Raw genomic sequence first — 22,300 nt, forward strand, 5'->3', positions numbered from 1 at the left:
AAAAGTTCTAGGGTAATACGGTCAAAGGTTTATGAGTTAAAAAAAAACCGATAAATTTATATCGTAAAGGTAGATAACTCCTATAAAATTTCATCGAATCGCTTCGATCCAAATTAGCCAAAAAATTCTGAGGATGTAACGAACAATGTAGAAAAAGAATTTTATCGATATCTTTTTTTGTAACGAAGGAAATGCACTCACTTGATAAACAGTGAATAGGGAGATAACTCTTACAAAGAAAATTGTTGGTCTTAGCAGGGTGAAATTTAAAACCGCATCAACTGTACGATACTATATAAAAAATATCTAAGCGACATATTGCGAAACAAAAATTTCAAGATGCGGCGGAAAAAAAATTAAAAAAAATAAAATAATAATCAGAAGAAATACAATAGATCTTTCCACAGAAAAGTGGAAAGACCTAATAATATGGAAAACATCAGGTTAAAAGTTTTCCATGACTGTTACAGTTGTTTATAGCTGATGCCGTTCTTTTTAAAGCCACAAGACAGGAAAAATTGGAACTAAAATATCGTACCATTAGATATTACGAAATACAAATAATTCTTCTATTTCCGTTTGTGATTATGATATGAATGTATAAACAATTATATATATAAAAACTATTATGCAATTACTTAATTTAACACTTTAGTAGCCATAATTTCCTTTAAAGTTCCGTTAGCGCCTATAACACAGTTCCAATAAAAATTACGTGTAAAGCATACCGATGAACTTGTTCAAAATAATTAATTCATATCGGCAGGATGCAAGAACATGCTTATTTCTGTCGTCGACTATGATTTGGGACAAGTTTAGTGATGAATTTAACACATTTGTGTATTTACAGACTGAAAGAGAAGGAACAGACAGTTTTCAGACTCACACAAGGCATGGATGCACTGAAGGACGAACTGAAAGAAAAACAACAACAAATAGATAACCAATCAAAGTAAGTCTTATCGTAACTTGTGTTTGAATAAATTAAGAGTTTGAATTAATATTCACTAATGAACCATTTTGGCAAGTTATTTCCCGTCCGTATTAAAACAATGAGAACAGCAGATAACCGTATCATACTGATTACTGAAAAACGCAACCCATCAAGCACTCTTTAATTCACCTTTGAATACACTACAAACCATTAAAAGTCTGAAATGGCCTATATCTGTACTCGACTGTACTGATTTTTACTCGACCAGTCTGAATTCGTCTGAGATTTACTTGATAATACTCGACTGTAGTCTGAACCATACTTAACAGTCTGAATGTGTACTTGACCAGTACTTAACCATTTTATACTAGTCTGAACCGTACTCGACCTAGTCTGAACCGTACTCGACCTAGTCTGAACCGTACTCGACCTAGTCTGAACCATACTCGACCTAGTCTGAACCATACTCGACCAAGTCTTAACCATACTCGACCTAGTCTGAACCATACTCGACCAAGTCTTAACCAACCTAGACCTATTCTTTGTATCTATCAACTGAATTTTATCATTTTAGGATTTTTTTAAAATAAAAATGAAATTTGAACAACAAATTGAAATAAAAAATGTTACTAAATCTTTACTAGGCTTAAGTTAATGGTGAAAATAGTCCAGTTACCATAAAATACTTCCGAAGTATTAATAAAATTTATTTCAATTAATTTAAGTAAATTTTTACTGTTACTTTGGAGTTGAATTAATAATGCAGTGAATGTTTTTTTATTAATATATATATAAAATAGTATATAAAACAACTTAATAAAATTTAAAAAATGAGAGCTTAATTGTTTTGTTTTATTAAACCAATAATTTAATGTAATCATGATAATAGAATTTCCATAGCAATCCTTGATAGCCTTTTTAAAAAAAGAAATGTATTCCAAAGTAACAGTAAAAATTTATTTCAATTAATTTAAGTAATTTTTTTTTGTCAAATTAACATGGCATACAGAAAGCACTTTAATATGTTCTAATTACCTCAATACATGTGTGTTTTACAGGTAAAAAGAAATCCCTATTTTCTTAAATTCGTGTATTACTTATCTAGTACATACATGTATATTTGAAAGGCCTTGTTATTTAACTTAAACAAGATGTTGCAATTTTGAATCAATGTTATTTAGAATTTAATACCTCTGACCAAGTGTGATCTTATTTATGAGTTTGCCACAAGCAGAGGTTATTCTTTATATTTCACCACTAATCAGAAAAATAATTTTATTTATTTATTTAATATTATCCCTTTTTGATATAAGTTTTATATAATATATTTTTTTTCATCCTAAATATAATCATACATGTAGATATATTTCTAATATAAGGTTAAATTTTTTTTATAAATTTTGTTGGCTGTTGTTATATATGTCATTAAATAGAAATTTATTTTAACAGTTAAAAAAGTAGAGTTTTTTAGTCTAGTATGGTTCAGACTGGTCGAGTACTGTTCAGACCTTTGGTTAAGTATGGTTCAGACTGAAAAAATAGGTCGAGTTCAAGTCGACAATGGGTTAAGACTGTTTCAGACTGGTCGAGTAATAGTTCAGACTATTTTCAACGGCAAAGATAAGGGTCAAGTACGATTCAGTACAGTCAAGTATGGTTCAGACTGGGGTCAAGTAATGTCAAGTAAAAGTCAGACCAATTCAGACTGGTCGAGTAAAATCAGTACAGTCGAGTACAGATATAGGCCATTTCAGACTTTAATGGTTTGTAGTGATAGCAATACAACATTTGTTTAAATCATTTTCTCAAAATATATGACTACATGCTACTAAAACAGTTTTGTCTACGATCAGCCTTTTCAATTGGAAACTTGTAAAATGTTCTATCGAGGTCACGATTACAACGCACACATTTTTATCAAATTTGGAACACATCGGATCTCTTTTTCGATAACCTTCACTAAAGGGGTTCAATATGGTTAAAGTATTTGAAATCTGGCGTGATGATTCAAATATATTTTGGTTAAAAATGTTAGATATTTTGTGAATGTGTGAAATCTGAGAATAATAAACATTCCTTTTAAAAAAGGAGTGCAAATCCCAAAACGTCATATAATTTTGGAACAAATGGTCATTTACCAAGTAAAAACTATCGTTTAGAACGATTATTATTATAAATGAAGAACAAATACATTGATTCGTTTGTATTTGCAATTATATAGAATTACAATGTAAACTTAAATCAAAGCAAAAAAACAAATAAGAAGGTAAAAAAAGTAATATGATGAAGTGACCTATTGATCAATATTTCAGAGATATGAATTACAATCCACATGATACTTTTTTTCTCTTAGCATATATTTGGAAATGATATTTAATGTTTTCTGACGATAAAGTATACCACCCTTTATTTTTCTTTTTTTGTTGCTAAAATTGCATTCAAAAACAATTATAATGATTAAAAGAAAATAAAAGCATATAGTTTTTAAATGTATGTTGTAATGTTACACCACGTTCCCTGGTGTGGGGAAACTTGAACATGTTTAAACTACCATCATTCTTTATGTGCCTTTTCCAAGTCAGGAACCATTAGATCCATGGTTGTTGCTGGTTTCTGTCTGTGATATTCATTTCTCAAATTGTTTTGTTATACATTTTGGACGTTAGTTTTCTTAACTGAAAACTAAATAGCTTCATATTTTATGACAGGGCTTTTTATAACTGACTATACGTTATTGGTGTTTTCATTGTCGAAAACTGTATGGTGTTCTTGTCAGATGTATACATTGTAGAGCTGAACTACATACCCTACATGGGCACTCGAAACTTCAGGTTGTGGTTAGATTGGTGTTGTACAAACTGAAATATGATTGCTTTTGGGGTAAATTGTATTTGATTTTCTGTTTCTGTTTGTTATATGTTGTTCATCATTCTCCGACTTAATCATCATATTTTTATCTCTTGATTTTTTAATGTGGGATATTAACTATATTTGACCTTTTTATATGGTACAAGTGAGAGGTTCAGCTAGCTTTAAAACCAGGTTCAATCCACTATTTTCTACCTAAGAAAATGCCTGTACCAAGTCAGGAATATGACAGTTGTTATCCATTCGTTTGATGTGTTTGAACTTTTGATTTTGCCATTTGATTTGGGACTTTCCTTTTTAAATTTTCCTCGGAGTTCAGTATTTTTGTGTTTTTACTTTTTTGTACATGTGTACCTTATATTCGTGTATTTTCGGGGCTTCACATGAAGCTATGCTTAGACCACAATTTTGAAGCGTTAAAAAACGTTATGCATTGCTTCAGCTTCACATGAATTAATTAAAAATTTGAAACGTTTCAATAGAGAGACGGTTGATAATGCTAAGAAGATTACAACGCAGTTTGAAAATAAAATTCAGTATCTAGAAGCAGAATTGAAAACAGCGACAAAAGAAAAATATGAATCACAGAGAGTTATGAAAAATATTAAAAAGCGACTAGACGAAGTGATGGAACAAAATGACAGGTTTGTACAAAAAGATGTTTGACTTCAAATTGGTAACAAATTTCCGAAAATCAAAATGGAAAGGGTGACTTAAAAATTAAAACATTTCTTTTTTAAAATATATTGACTTTGTTTATACAAGTTCCTTAAGCGCCTATGAAACAGTTCCAATAAAAATTACGTGTAAAGCATACCGATGAACCTGTTCAAAATAATAACTTCATATCGGCAGGATGAAAGAACATGCGTATTTCCTGTCGTCGACTATGATTTGTGACAAGTTTAGTGATGACTTTAACACATTTGTGTACATTGTATTTACAGACTGAAAGAGAAGGAACATGTATTCATTCAGGATACAATGAATTCCAGTTTATTGAAAATACCTTATCTTCATTTTTTATATTGAAACTGTACACATGTAACTAAATGTATAGACTTTAAAGGGGCACTAGCTGTCAAATTCATGGTCACCGATTTGACTCAAATTCTCATATTTGATTTATAACAATGTAAAACATTTATCCAAACTATCAAAAGTCTAAAATAAACAGTTTACAGAGCATGGGGTAGATAATATATAGGTTCGTTTCATGTGTATTTTAGTCCAGACGCCATCTAATTAACTATCGATTTGACCTCAGATGACCATATAAGTGATGTAAACATAAATAAAGATATGAATATATTAAACCAACACGTGCAATTGGATTTTTATAGGTCTGTTTGATTTTATTTTATAGATTAAAAATAGATGTTTCTCATTGTTTTTAACCGTATAAGAATGATTTTATGTGCATCGAATTAGTAATCAAATGATTTACCGTAGTTTCACTTTCATTGTTGACATTCTTTTTCTTAAAAAACCAGTACACGTACAATGCATGCGTTGTCAATCTCTAGCTAGGGGTTAAATTGAAGTTCACATGAATACGGATTTAAAGAGGTCGACTCATTCACTTGCAAGTGAATAACTAATTATCAATGTTTCGTATCGTAATTTGACAAAATTGAACCTTTTTGGCTGCAAAAAGCGAATTGTTATTTCACTATTTCATGGACGAATACTGTTACATGTAATGCAGTACAAGCTAATGTTTATTTGTCACAGAAATATGTATCAATGACATTTTTGTCCAATTTCTGTATTGAACCTTCGATATTCGTTCACTTGGGCACATGAAACTAACTGAAACTATTATATCAATACATTTTCTTAAAAATCAACATTAGCTTGTACCGCCAATGATAGCTATATGACATTACAATGAAACCAAAAATTGCATTTATTTACATTAATAACATGAACACTGATACATGTTCTTCGTCATGAACTAATTAATCGATTGTATATTATTGACAGAGAACAGGAAGAAAACAGTATGAAACAAAACATCATACTAAAACTAAAAAAGGAATTAGACACAGAAAGGAATAAAAGGGATATGGTATGTATGTATTCTCCTTTTAGGTAGAACTTAATAAAAAAAAAACAAGAAATTGTAATATAACTGATGTGTGCCTAAAATGAAAATTATCACTGTTATACTGAATATCTCAAACATTCTCCAAACATAAAAAAAGTAATTACAAAACGACCTACCTCAAGAAAATTCAAAAATGGAAAAATCCATTATACCTGACAAAATCAAAAGCTTGACTATAAATACCTACCATTGACTAGATTTCAAACAGCTGTCATATTCGTGACCTCGAACAACAGGCAATTTCCGAGAGAGAGAAAAATGGTGGATTAACCCTGATTTTATAGAAAGTTTAATTATTCCCGCTTATATGACAATATGGTTTACAATAGGGATCACCATATGTGGTATGAGTGCCAATGAGACAACTCTCAACCCAAGTCAGTATGCCTTCAGTTTCAGGGTTTGTGTATTGCAATGTGACGAAGAAGTAGGCCAAGTTAAACCCTTTTATGGCCCCAAAATATAGCAGTTTTACAAAATTGCTAGAATGTTAACTTTTAGCTATCTATTGAAAAGTAGAATATAGTAAAAGCTGTTTTTAGAGACCACTTAAGGGAGAGCAAAAAGGTGGTATCCTAAGACAGGTTCAATTTATATGAAATGAACTACAGAGGGATCTAAAATGTATGGTCTTATAACACCGGCTTTTGCTTAATATAGATGGTCTCTTGAGTGTTACGAAGTCAGTAAGTGGATAAATATATTTTATTATGTAATTACAAAGTCAAGAATGTTTCGAAAGTTCAAATGTTCAATGTTCACAAACTGTCTTTAAAGTTGAATTGTTCGAATGTTCAATAACTCATCACACGGGCACGTGATCGTATAGTGGTATAACTGTTCAGTCCTAATGGAGTTCATTCGGATATTAAGCGCATGAGTTCCAGCCTACCCACAAGGGGGGGGGAGACCTTGGCGGAATCTATCTGTACGAATCTCTTGTACCAATCCGTCCTATGTTCGAGTCCAAAGCTGGATCTTATATAGTTCAGCTTTCAACAATAGCCATAAATGTCAACAGTTTATAGAGTAGTCTAGCTATTAAATAATGCATGTACTAGGTTAGGCAGTTGGCAACGCAGAATGCAATTAAAATTAGCAGAACACATGGACCATAAATGTATGGAAGCTACATGTACTTTTATTAATAATTTTAGATCGGAATACACCTTGTTAAATATTGATACAGTCTGTAACACATTGTGTTACAATGAGCAGGTTTTACTGTATTTCTGTTACATGAATATGGGCTGGTTTTTTTGTCGAGCCTTCAACGTTTGTCGCAGAAAGCTCGACATAGGGATAGTGATCGGACGGCGGCGGCGGCGACGTTGTCTTACTTCTTAAAAGCTTGATATTTTAGAAGGTGGAAGATGCTTCATACTCTGTATATAGATGCCTCATGTTACGAAGTTTCCGTCAGTCACATGTCCAATGTCCTTGACCTCATTTTCATGGTTCTGTGACTACTTGAAAAAAAAGTTAAGATGTTTTGTAATGTTGAATTCTCTCTTATTATAAGTAATAGGATAACTATATTTGGTATGTGCGTACCTAGCAAGGTCCTCATGCCCGTCAGACAGTTTTCATCTCACCTCGACCTCATTTCGTTGATCAGTGAACAAGGTTGAGTTTTGGTGGTCAAGTCAATATCTCAGATACTATAAGCAATAGATCTAGTATATTTAGTGTATGTAAGGTGTACATGTCTAGCTGGCAGGTGTCATCTGATCTTGACCTCATTTTCATGATTCAGTGGTGAAAGTAAAGTTTTTGAGTTTTGGTCTTTTTTCTAATACTATATGTGCAATAAATCAGAAATATTTAATGATCTATATGTCAGTCGCTCAGGTTTTTTTTTACCTTGACCTCATTTTCATTGTTCCTGTCTGTTTTTAGCTCACCTGGCCCGAAGGGCCAAGTGAGCTTATTTCATCACTTGGCGTCCGTCGTCGTCCGTCGTCTGTCGTCGTCTGTCGTCGTAAACTATTTCAAGAATCTTCTCCTCTGAAACTACTAGGCCAAATACTTCCAAACTTTAACTGAATGTTCCTTAGGGTATCTAGTTTATAAATTGTATCCGAAGTTTTGATCTATCAACAAACATGGTCGCCATTGCTAAAAATAGAACATAGGGGTCAAATGCAGTTTTTGGCTTATATCTCAAAAACGAAAGCATTTAGAGCAAATCTGACATGAGGTAAAAATGTTCATTAGGTCAAGATCTATCAGCCCTGAAATTTTCAGGTGAATCAAACAACCCATTGTTGGGTTGCTGCCACTTAATTGGTAATTTTAAGGAAATTTTGCAGTTTTTGGTCATTATCTTGAATATTATTATAAATAAAGATAAACTGTAAACAGCAAAAATGATCAGCAAAGTAAGATCTGCAAATAAGTTAATATGACCAAAATTGTCAATTGACCCCTTAAGGGGTTATTGTCCTTTAATGACAATTTTTCACAATTTGTTCATCATTTTTGCTAACTTTAAAAAATCTTCTCCTCTAAAACTACTCAACCAAATTCAACCAAACTTCAACTGAATGATCAGTAGGGTGTATAAAATAAAGTTTGTGTTTTATTTTCTATTTCGTCAAAAATCATGGCCGTCATGGCTAAAAATATAACACAGCGTAAAATGCAGTTTTGGGCTTATATCTCAAATACTCCAGGATTTAGAGCATATAAGACAAGAAGTTAAAGTATTTATTAGGTCAAGGTCTACCTGTCCTGAAATTTTCAGCCGAATTGGGTAACTGATTTTTCAGGTATAATGCCCCTGAATTGATGATTTTAAAGAAATTTTGCAGTTTTTGGTTATTATCTTGAATATTATTATAGATACAGATAAACTGTTTATAGCAAAAATGTTAAGCAAAGTAAGATCTACAAATAAGTCAATTTGACCAAAATTGTCAATTGACCCCTTAAGGAGTAATTGCTCTTTAAAGACTTTTTTCACAATTTGTTCATCATGTTGACTTACTTTAAAAAATCTTCTCCTTTGAAACTGCTGTATCAATTTCAGCCAAACTTAGGCTAAATGAGTTTCAGGGTATCTAGTATAAATTTTATATTTTATTTCCTTGTATGTCAAGAAACATAGCTCCTATGGCTAAAATATAACATAGGAGAAAATGATTTTTTTTTTTTTGCTTTTGAAGAAAATAGGACGAATCAAAGAACATTTAAATAAATTGAAAAGCCAAAATAATCATTGATGAGAGATTTAACCAAAATAATTAAGGTGAGCGATTCAGGCTCTTGAGAGCCTCTTGTTCTTATACTGTATGCAACATGTCTACTATATTTGGTGTATGAAATGATTGTAAGGTGGACATGTCTAGCTGGCAGGTGTTATCTGACCTTGACCTCATTTTCATGGTTTAGTGGTTAGAGTTAAGTTTTTCAGTTTTTTTCTCTTGTTTTCTTATACTATGTGCAACTAATCAATTATATGGTTTATTTTGACCTTGACCTTATTTTTATGGTTCATTGCTCAATGTTAAGATTTTGTGTTTAGGTCTATTTTTCATAAACTATAGGCTTTAGGTCAACTATATTTGTTGTATGGAAGAATTGTTAGCTGTACATGTCTGCCTGGTATGGTTCATATGAACTTGACCTCATTTTCATGGTTCATTGGTCAATGTTTAGTTTTCTTGTTTAATGTTAAGTATATGGGACAGTTGTAATAAAGCTTTATATTTAGGACTATCAACATAATATGAATGATTACTAAAGAAGGCGAGACATTTCAGCGTGTGCACTCTTGTTTTTACAATACAATAAACATGTCTTGGTAACACCATCAATAAGTCATGCTAAATAACTGAAATCTTCCCAATTTTAGCATGTGGGTTAAATTTTAGACGGTTTCATTTTAAGATTTAATAAGAGCGTCTTTAAAGACTAAATCTGTTGAAATCTTTTACATAAACTATTTGAATCGACTGAAGTAGACACTTATTGTTTTAAAAGTGTCCAAAATCTTTCATCAACTGTAACTGAAATTTGAGGCAAAAATCAGCCCTTAACGGCTCTACTCCTGTATGTGGTAATTCTGAAAAACATCAAAGTGTGGTTTCAAGCACAAAAAAAAATGGAATAAATTTTAAATTACTTTCAGAGTTTTGCAGATTTAAGATTGAAGTTCTCACATCACATTGCGTGTATTTTGTCTTTCAAATACAAACGAATTTGTAACAAAAGCAACATTACAACATTACGATTGTGTTAATAAAAAGCCATGGTTACATCTTACTGTGTAGCGCTAACGGACGCCGAACGAATAACTGTTTTCCAATCCGTTCATTTCCGTAACACATCAGTTCTTATCCGTTAAACGTCCGCCCATGTCCGTTGCATGTCCGTTCAGAGTCCGTTTTATCAGCCGACGCCCGTTTTGTTTTCGTTTTGTATCCGTTGCTTTTTCGTTAAATATCAGTTGGAGGTATGGTAAACAAATTCACCAACGGACTGCTACCTTATGTATAAAGGTTAAAACGGATGATGAACGGATGTGAAACTGACATGAACCGAAGAATAACGGATATTACGAGCACGTACCGAATGTAAAACGGATACTAGTAAATGCCCATTGAACATTTCACGTCAGAAATGCCAATATCTTGTATGTCAGATTTTTTTAGAGTCATGAATGTGTATTATTCATGATGGGTCCTTGAGTAACAGCATGTCTTCCCTTTCAAGCAGTTCTTATTCAGGCCAGACTAAACCTAAATATTGCAAATATAAACAAGGCACTTAATCGGGGTGTCCAAGTAATCACATAATCACAAGTGTGTTATCAATATAATCATTAAATATTTTTTTAAACAAGATAATCAAATAATCAAAAATAAAGTCCTACATTATCAATAATCATGAAACATATGGTCTGGTACTTAAATAATCACTATGCAAATGGCCAGTTAATCACATACTCAAATACCCTTCTTAGGAGGCTAGCTATCGAAAGGAGAAGTCAATGAGACAATTTTTCCTCTTCCTTTTCCACCCCTACACGTTGGAAGCATTTGAAAGAATAAACTGAAACCAGTTACACGGAAACTTTGTTTTAAGGTCATGTGTATGTTGTTTATATGTGTCACATATTTTTGGTGCTTCGATGCGAAGCAATTAGTTTTTTTTTTACACACACGCCATCTTGAAATACGTACTTATCACATATTGATTCTGATTGGTTGCTTTATGATTCGAAAGAGATACATTAACAGCTATTGGTTTAAACGAGACAACTAATTACATACCTTTCTAATATGAGGATAAGCCATCAAATACCGGACAATTAACTATATGTATTTCTGTTCCGATTAACTGTCATCAATTCATTCTTATATTGACCACCGAAATTCAATATTGAAATATCAATTATCAAAACGTGTTTATTTGCTTTGTTTATCTGCGATATGTTCGATTTGTTTTGCTACAATCTAATTAAAATTAAATCCTTTAATTGCTCCTGTTCTGATATATCGCGCATCAATGCGCGATATATCAGAACAGGAGCAATTAAAGGATTTAATTTTAATTAGATTGGTTTTGCTAAACAATGTACCTATATATACAATGTTTACAACAATGCATTATCTGTATTTTATAACTTCTACCAATCTAGGCACACCTCTTGAGTGAGAGGCACGCCTTCAGAGCTAGTTAATAAAATCCAATATTAAACAACAACCCCATGCACTGATATTACGCTAAATTAGTATAAAGCGAAGCAGTCAACAGATTTATAGAAAGCGTAAACTTGCCGCCTTTAATTTATGTACCTATCTTGTTGTTTTTTCGTTTTATCCAGTACGCCTGCGTTAGGTGTCCGTTTAATGCGGTTCGATTGGATGACCGTTTGAAATCCGTTTTGTCCGGTACGTTTCCGTTGCGCGTACTTTGCATATAATGTGTGTGTCTGTTTGGCATTCGTTATGTTTTTATCTCACCTGGCCCGAAGGGCCAAGTCAGCTTTTCTCATCACTCCGTCGTCCGTCGTCGTGAACTTTTACAAAAATCTTCTGCTCCACTGAAACTACTCGGCCAAATTAAACCAAACTTGGCCACACTCATCATTGGGGTATCTTGTTTAAAAAGTGTGTCCGATGACCCGGTCAACCAACCAAGATGGCTGCCATGGCTAAAAATAGAACATAAGTGTAAAATGTAGATTTTGGCTGATATCTCTGAAACCAAAGCATTTAGAGCAAATCGGACAAGGGGTAATTGTTTATCTGGTCAAAAACTATCTGCCCTGATTTTTTCAGATGAATTGGAAAACCCGTTGTTGGGTTGTTCCCCCTAATTTAAATTGGTATTTTTAAGGAAATTTTGCCATTTTTTGTTATTATCTTGAATATTATGATAGATAGAGATAAACTGTAAACAGCAATAATGTGCAGCAAAGTAAGATCTACAAATAAGTCAAATGACCAAAGTGGACAGTTGACACCAAAAGGTGAAATTGCCCTTTATAGTAAATTTTTAACAACTTCTGGTAAATTTTTGTAATCTTTTACAAAAATCTTCTCCTCTGAAGCTACTAGGACAAATTTAACCAAACTTGTCCACAATCATCATTAGGGTATCTAGTTTAAAAAATGTGTCTGATGACCTCGCCCGTGAACCAAGATGGCCGACATGACTAAAAATAGGGTAAAATGCAGTTTTTGGCTCAAATCTCTGAACTAAAACATTTAGAGAAAATCTGCTGTAGATAAAATTGTTCTATCTGCCCTGAATTTTCAGACCAATCTGGCAACTTGTTGTTGGGCTTTTGTCTCTGAATTGGTAATTTTAAGGTGGTACCTAACACTACAGGGAGATAACTCTGTAAAATCAGCTAAACGTTTTAATTACGTTGTGATGTTAAAGACAAATTAATTAAACAACGCAAAAGTCTACGTTGGTATTTAATAAATAAATAAGTCTACAATTTATTTACTGACACGAATTGTAAAATTGGCATAAAATAGACATTATTGCATTTTGCCTTTTTTTTTATGCATTATTAGCTATTATAAACTTTAGTTTATGTGCAAAAATGGATAGATACTATGTAGTTATTGAAAACCCGTTAGGAGCAGAAATCAGCCAAATAATGAGAAAAGCATTTAGCGTAAAGTCAGCTAAAGAAGGCGGGGCATCAAAAAATGTAAAACTAACATGAAAACTAACATAATTTATAACAATTCAGTTTATGAAAAACATATGTGACAGATATGATCCAACGACAACTACTGAATTACAGACTCATGACTTGGGACGTAAACAAAAGAGTGTGCTATCTTTATTTTTCCGGTAATTTTTTTGTTTGACAAGTGTTGTTACCATTTGAAATATTTGCTGCTGAAAACTTATGTCTAACTTAATCTATTTTGTGGTATAGTTTTATGTATCCTGCCTTTCAACCTTTCAGAACAAGTGTTCTTATTATATATATAATTTTATAACGCATGGATTGTGATGACTCGAAGTTACACCACATTGGAACTGTATTTATACCAATAGAAGATCAGAGTTCGACATTTTTAACGGCAAATTTTGAAATTCCTTTACACTTATTCAATGAAGTAACACCTTACGATGTTTAAATTTGAGACCAGTAAACATTTTTAAAACTCATCTAATGATCTATCATGCTGATACTGAATACGGTGCTTTAAACAAAAATCTATGTTTTCCTTAGAATACTTCACGTGCTATATAAGTTTAGGGGGGGGGGATAAAAATCAAAAGATGTAATAAAATATATTTTCTAAATATGTGTAAATATTAGATTGAAGTACGCATATAAATTCGGAAGGGCCCTCTAATTATTTATTCTATAACAAGGATGTGTCAAAGAAGTATCACCTCTATGTACAATGTGAGTAATAGGGAGATAAAAGCATTCTATTTTGACTTGAACCAAACATTATACAAATGTATGTCGATTGACCAAATTTAAAAAAAAAAAGACCAAATTTACCCGACAATGCTACTCCCACTACTAGCAATTTGATGCTAGGTTGTTTTAATACATCTATTCTGCCTACTGATGACTCGGTCCTGAGTGTAAATGGTCCTTCAATTTAATGTTTAAAAAAATTATAAGGCCTATTTGGCCGAGTCGATTTCTAAAACTATATTTCATTGTACATGTTCAACATTTTTCGTGAATTAACATTGTTACAGTTAATGTTAATTACTACACTTCCATACCAAAACAAATACTGTATTGGTACATGTATTACTTATATTTGTATCCATATCACAACAAAAAAATTAAAAGAGAATAATTTTGCATAACCTTTTAAATACTATTACTTTGTAGAGATTTAGACATACATGTATTAAGACTAATTAAGTAGCTGTTGATAATATCCACTTGACATGCTTGAAATGCTATCAGATTACTTTTGGAGCAGTTATGAGTCTTTGAAGCATGCTCACAAAGGTTCTTTTGGTGAAATTATTGTCATATTGGTCAAAACTTTTCTTTGCCTCGACCAGATTTGGAGGACATATTATCAAAGAATTGATAAAAATCAGCACAAAGGTTTACTTCCTAGATCATCTAGCCCCAAGCATCATGTCAGGCATTGTCATTACTAAAAAAAAAAAATCTAATCTGAGGAACATTTTAACAAAAAATTTAACTAATGATACTGATGATCCACCACAAAATAATATAAATAGAACCATACAAATAGTAAGCCAATACATATAAAAAAGATGTGGTATGATTGCCAATGAGACAATTCTCCACAAGAGACCAAAATGACACAGAAGTTAACAACTACAGGTCACCATATGGCCATCAACAATGAGCAAAGCCAATACCCCATTATCAGCTATAAAAGTCCCCAAAATGACAATGTAAAACAATTCAAACGAGAAAACTAACGGCCTTATTTATGTACAAAAAATAAACGAAAAGTGAATATGTAACACACAAACAAACGACAACCATTGAATTACAGGCTTCTTATATCATGTTATCAAATCTATATATTATCTCCCATTTCGAAAAAAAAACACATGAAAAAATGAACCTATAATGTGTTGCTCTCCTATCTACAAAATGTATCCAAAATCAAAGATGTGGAACATATTCTATCATAATCATTTGGTAACTAATGTAATTACTGTCTCTTCCATGCCCGTCTTGAACATAAACACTAAATATTAAATTAACTATACTCCTAATGCTCAGGTTGGTTGTCATCGTGCAACACAGTTAATAACACCATATAGGAAAACATAGAACTCCCTTTTGTCATAAGACACTGTCAAACATCCAAACATACTATCCACACTCATCTGTGTCCACACTTGTTTATTCTATAAATATATACATATTGATGAAAGAAAGAAATTAAGCAGTTATTAACGAAAATATTAGAACCGAACCTAACAAATAAGAAACAGAAAAAACCAAACATGTAAAAATATATCTAATAGCGCACACCATCCACAGATTCCAACACCTGAATGAAAAATACAGGTATGCAAAGATATTACAGTTAAGAAGGGATTTTATGGTGGTGATTAGTAAGCATTCTGGTAAAAATGTGTGTTTTATTTGGATTTGTCATTCGTCAAGCATCAATGTGATATGATAATGAATATGACATAATAAATATATCAAGATGATGTGGTGTAAGTGCCAATGAGACAACTCTCCATCCGAGTCACAATTTATAAAAGTAAACCATGATAGGTCAAAGTACATGCTTCAATACGGAGCCTTGGCTAACACCGAACAGCAAGCTATAAAGGGCCCCAAACAATTCTTGTGTTAAAAAAAAAACACGGAAAAACCAACGGTCTTATTTACTCTAATCTATATAAAAAAAAAACGAGAAACAGTTATGAACCACACCAACAAACGACAACTTCTGAACATCAGTATAACAGAAAAGAATTACAGTAGTAAACACAGGAAATATTTCAAGTGATGACACTAGCGTCGGTGCAACCATTATCTACAAAGAAAAGGGAACAAGACGATTACAGTGTATCACTGATGGAGGATATTTACGGAGACAGATCCATTTAAAGTAAACAAAGCAAAACATTTACAACATTGACATATTTTGGCATCTTTAAATATTTCTATCAAAAAAACGATATAAAGTGTGCATCTGAAAACACCATTAATCTTAAATGTATATTTCTTAGGAAATTAAGGCTGAAAATTAATTGCGTCATAGTAAAGACAATAAAATGGTTTTGTTTTAGGTTTGGCGATATTTATGTTGGGGCACATACATCCTTTATAACTTTAACTCCGATTGTTTTGTATAAGGGAGCTACCATTTGATTTTTAGGGGGGGGGGGGGGGGGTAGGATGAACATTTTTGTCCTGTATTTTCTTTTAGTTGTAATCTCTCTCCTGCCTTTTTATTTTTCACTCTTTTCGGTCCTGCCTTTTTTTTCTTAGTTTTATATTCTGACATTTATTTTTTAAATTTGTCATCCTGCTTTTTTTTTTTTACTCAAAACTCCTGTCCTGCCTTTTTTTCAAATTTCATCCTAGCCTCCACATAAAGATCAAATGGTAGCTACCTAACTTGCTAATCGTTTGACTTTTAAAATCTTACCTATTAGTGGAGCGGCGAAAGTTAAAAAAGTTGCTTAGTTAACGAGTTTAAATTACCTAAATACCTCATGGGATTTTAATGGCTTAAAATGTCTATCGATTATTCAACTTCTGAAAAATGTTTGTCGTCAAAATAAATGTGGTACAAATGACGTTAAAAATAGCCTTAACTGACGTTACCCAACTTGCATCGTATACCCCACTGCTGATTCGGTACTCATATTTCATATCAAACACGTTCTAAAAAATAATTTGTGAACGAAATTGGTAAATATAGTTATTCTTGAACTTCATACAATTTAAGAGCATTTTTAAAAAGTCCTATATGGAGAGCACAATGCATCTGAAAATGGTTGAAAATAACAGTGAAAAATCATCGTTTTTCACCTAGCATTATTTGCACGTGCAGTATAGTTGTATTTTAAAGGCACAACAATAAAGCCGTCGTATAATACTTCAATCGACTCGATTTACTTTTTGCAGTAAATTCTTTATAAGATAAATATTTGGCTAAATATCGGCTTTTTATTGAGATTTGAAGTCCGAATATTTGTCACAAATTTACCGACATTGTTGTGGTTTCTATTTATAGTCCAACATTCAGCAATTTTTCGAAGGTTGATTGTAGTCGTTTTCAAGCATATTTCTTGTTCATTTTGTAATTTCCGAAGCTTTGTGATTAATTTATATTGTTTGGTATTGTTGTGTATTAGATTTTGTTGATTTCAACGGGAAAAGTGAATATCATTGTAGGGTTTGTTTGGTTTTTGCCAAAATGTAGGAAATTGTAATAATGTCCAGTCAGTATCCGCTGACATAGCTGATGACACAGATGAAATATCATGAAAATAGTTTTTGTTACAATATTTGATAGTTTTATTTTGGTTTATTATGGGGTTTTTGTCCCACGTTTCAATTTTATGAAATTAAACTCATCATAGATACTAGTACCAAAATTAACGTTCACGTCTTAATGTTTGAATAATTTCAAATACTGATTTTTATTAGGCTTTAAAATTTGTATACCACGGACTACCTTCAAAAAAGTTAAATATAACGTTCTTTTGACGTCAAGTCCAAATAAAAAAACAAAGTTGTATGAACTAACACATTGATACATAGTAATACTCATTTAATTTATTGAATAGATTATTAATTTTGAAAAATATCAATGGTATTGTTTCTCGAGATGAAAATAGGATTTTTTAAGTGATGACCTTTGACCTTGATTTTCGGCATAATGGTACCAGCTTTCATATTGACGACACATATTTTCAAAAAGTACACGATTGCAACTTTCCAACGAGCTATTAAAAGTCCATGAGGTATTTAGGTAATTTAAATTTCTGAAATTGTCTGCTCCGCCGCTCCACTATATGCTTTGTTATACCAAAATATGAGCCCTTACTTCTCACGAATCAAAAATAAGTGCACAATCATTTGCTATTGAAACGGGGTGATACACAGTTTACATAAAGCACTATCAACTGAAAGTTTCTGTAAATTTTCCGGAGATAAAGCAGAATATTGTGCGCATTTCCTTTCGGGAGAATTTATGTTTAAGTTTTCAAACATTGGTTAAAATTAATGTTATCAAATCAGTATCATATTTAATTAATCAAAATAAAATGCCAAACAAATTTGTAAATATAATTATGAGATAAGCATTTGAATATAGAAAAAGGAGATGTCAGGTGTGGTATGATTGGCAATAAGACAACTATCCACCAAAGTTCAAATGAAGTTGATGTAAGTACATTGTAATTACAGGCACCGTACGGTCATTAACAATGAGAAAACCACAATTTAAAGTTCAAAGCAATGCTTAGTGTCAGTTAGTCTACCTATAAATAACGGAAGAACTATACAAAAAATAGACTTTGTTTATTTTCTTTGGTTACATCTTCTGACACTAGACTCGGACTTCTCTTGAACTGAATTTTAATGTGCGTATTGTTATGCGTTTACTTTTCTGCATTGGCTAGATGTACAGGGGGAGGGTTGAGATCTCACAAAGATGTTTAACCCCGCCGCATTTTTGCGCCTGTCCCAAGTCGGGAGCCTCTGGCCTTTGTTAGTCTTGTATTATTTTAACTTGTAGTTTCTTGTGTAAAATTTGGAGTTTAGTATGGCGTTCATCATCACTGAACTAGTATATATTTGTTGAGGGGCCAGCTGAAGGACGCCTCCGGGTGCGGGAAATTCCCGTTGCATTGAAGACCTGTTGGTAACATTCTGTTGTTGTCTGCTCTATGTTCGGGTTGTTGTCTGTTTGGCACATTCCCCATTTCTATTCAAAATTTTATTGTAGTTATAGATACAGCATATAATAAATGTAAATAATGTTTTATTTACATTATTTTTCATGTTGTATACTATGTCATGTTTGTTGAAGTACACTTGCAATACGCAATGCCATCTTTTTTTCATGTGCTTTATCCAATGAAGTATTTGATTTGATCTAAGATGACCAACCGAAAATAAATATATCTGACTTGAAATTTTGTAAAGAATAGTGCTAGCTCGCTGTTTTGCAAAAACGGAACGTTTTCTTCAAAACACTGCAAAGTGCTTGACTAATTGAATCGCGCGAAACTTCCTTAGGACGTGACGTGATCATCATTATGACGTTACGTCATGTCATATAAATAACGTTATTTATTGAAAAAAATTAAGAACCTATACTTTATGTTTGGTAATTCTTCAATTATTTGAGTTAACATGCTGTTATACAAGCCTGAATAACAAATTACTGTTTTTTTTTTGGTATTTTTTACTAAAATTGACCCGTTTCTGGACAATGTTTTGAAATTTATCTACGCACTAAGAGGGTTTATTTAAAAAAAAACTTAACTTTGTTCCCCTCATCTGCGATTAGTATATGTGCAAAAGTACTCTCACTTCAGTCCCAGCTTACCATGCATGTACTGTAATATCATCACACGCAGAGTATATCAGCGTACCCATATAAAGTTAAAGATTACAAATAAAAAAAACATCTGTAAATTTCGAAACATGATAAGCTACATAGAGGCTCAATTTCACATGTTTTCTAATTATTTCACTTTAACCCTCTTACTGCGGGAAGGACATATATATGTGTCCTCCCCTGGCTTACTGCGGGAAGGACATATATGTCCTTTGTGTAAAAAAATGGTTATTTTTTTCCTTTCGTAATATTTCTGAAAAAAAACACATTTCCTTCAATTATTGAATACATTTTATATATTTTATTCATCATGTGGTTATTATTTTTGTTGTTGTTTTCTTTTTTACCTCATTACGTCATATATTATTTGACGTCATTCGACGTCGTAATTGATTTGACGGCATGATAACGCTATCAAATTTTAGAATGAACAATTTGTATGCTTTTATTGATAAGATAAAAAAAAGAATCATAGTATAAAACAGAAGGAAAAAACACATCATCAAATGACCATTAAGCAATACAAACAAAACTATTTGCTAATTGGTTTTCAGTAGTTCTTGTGCCCAACAATAAATAAATATTTAAAACAAATGTCCTTAACTCTTTTAGATTTGGAGGGACACATATATACTAAGTCTTGAACTTGATGCTTGCCTTGGTTTTCTTACCTCTTTAAAAAAACAAATTAATTAAACAACGAAAAAGTCTACGTTGGTATAGAATAAGTCTACAATTAATTTACTGACCCGAAGTGTAAAATTGGTATAAAATAGCATTCTGAATTGAAATGTTTTTATGCATTATTAGCTATTATAAACTTTAGTGTATGTGCAAAAATGGATAGATACTATGGAGTTATTTAAAACCCGTTAGAAGCAGGAATCAGTCAAAAACTGAGAAAAGCCTTTACCGTAAAGTCAGCTAAAGAAGGCCCCGACATGAAAAAAAATGTAAAATTAACATGAAACTAACGGCATAATTTATAACAATGTACATATCATATGTAGTTTATGAAAAACATATGTGACAGACATGATCCAACGACAACCACTGAATTAGAGACTCATTGGGACTTAAACAAAAGAGTGTGCTATCTTTATTTTTCCGGTCATTTTTTGTTTGACGAATGTTGTTACCTTTTGAAATATTTGCTGCTGAAAACTTATGTCTTACTTAATCAATTTTGTGTTATAGTTTTTTTTTATATCCTGCCTTTCAACCTTTCGGAACAAGTGTTCTCATTATATATATAATTTTATAACGCGTGGATTGTGATGACTAATACACCACATTGAAACTGTATTTATACCAATAGAAGATCAGAGTTTCACATTTTTAACGGCAAATTTTGAAATTCCTTTACATTTATTCAATAAAGTAACACCATAATATGTTTATAGACCAGTAAACAATTTTAAAACTCATATAATGATATATCATGCTGATACTGAATACGGTGCTTTAAACAAAAATCTATGTTTTTCCTAGTATACTTCACGTGCTATATAAGTTGGGGGAAAAGGGGGGGGGGGGTGATAAAAATCGAAAGATGTAATAAAAGATCTTTTCTAAATATGTGTAAATATTAGATGGAAGTACGCATATAAATTCGGAAGGGCCCTCTAATTATTTATCCAAAAATCTATACACATTGATGTTTACAAATAGTATAAATATACCATTGAACAATAGTAATCAAAGAAATTAAGCAGTTATTAACGAAAATAATAGAACCGAACCTAAAAAAAAAGAAACAGGTATGCAATGATATTACAGTTAAGAAGGGATTTTATGGTAGTAATTAGAAAGCATGCAGGTAAAAATGTGTGTTTGATTTGGATTTGTCAATCTTCAAGCTTTAATGTGATATGATAATGAATATGAAAAATGAAATATGATATGAAAAGATATAAGAAGATGTGGTATGAGTGCTAATGAGACAACTCTCCATCCGAGTCACAATTTATAAAAGTAAATCATGATAGGTCAAAGTACATGCTTCAACACGGAGCCTTGGCTGACACCGAACAGCAAGCTATAAAGGACCTAAAACAACAAAACAAATGGAAACACCAACGGTCTAATCTATAAAAAAAACGAGAAACGAAAAACACTTATGAACCACACCAACAAACGACAACTACTGAACATCAGTATAACTTAGAAAAGAAAAACAGTAGTAAACACAAGAAATAGTTAAAGTGATGACACTAGAGTCGGTGCAACCATCATCTTCACAGAAAAGGGAACAAGACGATTACAGTGTATCACTGATAGAGAATATTTACGGAAACAGATCCATTTTACAGTATACATAGCAAAACATTTCACAGCATTGACCTATTTTTTGGCATCTTTAAACATTTCTATTAAAAAAAAGATATAAAGTGTGCATGTATAAACACCATTAATCTTTAATGTGTCTTTCTTCAGAAATTAAGGCTGAAAATTAATTGCGTCATAGTTAAGCCAATAACATGGTTTTGTTTTTAGGTGTGACGATATTTATGTTGGGGCACATACATCCTTTATAACATTATATCAACTTGAGCATAGTTAACCTAATAACATAGCACTATTCAACTCAGATTGAATTGTATAACTTGCTAATCGTTTGACTAAAAAGCTTACCTTTGCTTTGTTATACCAAAATATGACAGCTTACTTCTTACGAATAAAAAATAAGTGCACAATCACTTCCTATTGAAACGGGGTGATAGACAGTTTACATAAAGGAGGGGGATAGGACCTTTTTCAGGACTCCGGGATCGGGATTTCGAGACTTCGGGTTTTTAAGCCCGGGATTTCGGGATCAGGACTCCTCAGGCCTAGCCTCCCTCATAAAGCATT

At 32.1% G+C, this 22,300-nt stretch overlaps 1 protein-coding gene across 1 annotated transcript in view; it reads left to right on the forward strand.

The window, feature by feature from the left end:
* Nucleotides 1-22,300, forward strand: part of LOC139500622 (uncharacterized) — a 41,181-nt gene that overhangs the window by 4,234 nt on the left and 14,647 nt on the right. The window contains exons 2-4 of the mRNA XM_071289373.1: nucleotides 851-952; nucleotides 4,285-4,446; nucleotides 5,789-5,873. Of these exons, the coding sequence (XP_071145474.1) occupies nucleotides 851-952; nucleotides 4,285-4,446; nucleotides 5,789-5,873 (349 nt within the window). The remainder of the gene's footprint in view (nucleotides 1-850; nucleotides 953-4,284; nucleotides 4,447-5,788; nucleotides 5,874-22,300) is intronic.

This window comes from Mytilus edulis, chromosome 13 (genome assembly GCF_963676685.1).
Source record: "Mytilus edulis chromosome 13, xbMytEdul2.2, whole genome shotgun sequence".
In the NCBI taxonomy this organism is placed as follows: domain Eukaryota; kingdom Metazoa; phylum Mollusca; class Bivalvia; order Mytilida; family Mytilidae; genus Mytilus; species Mytilus edulis.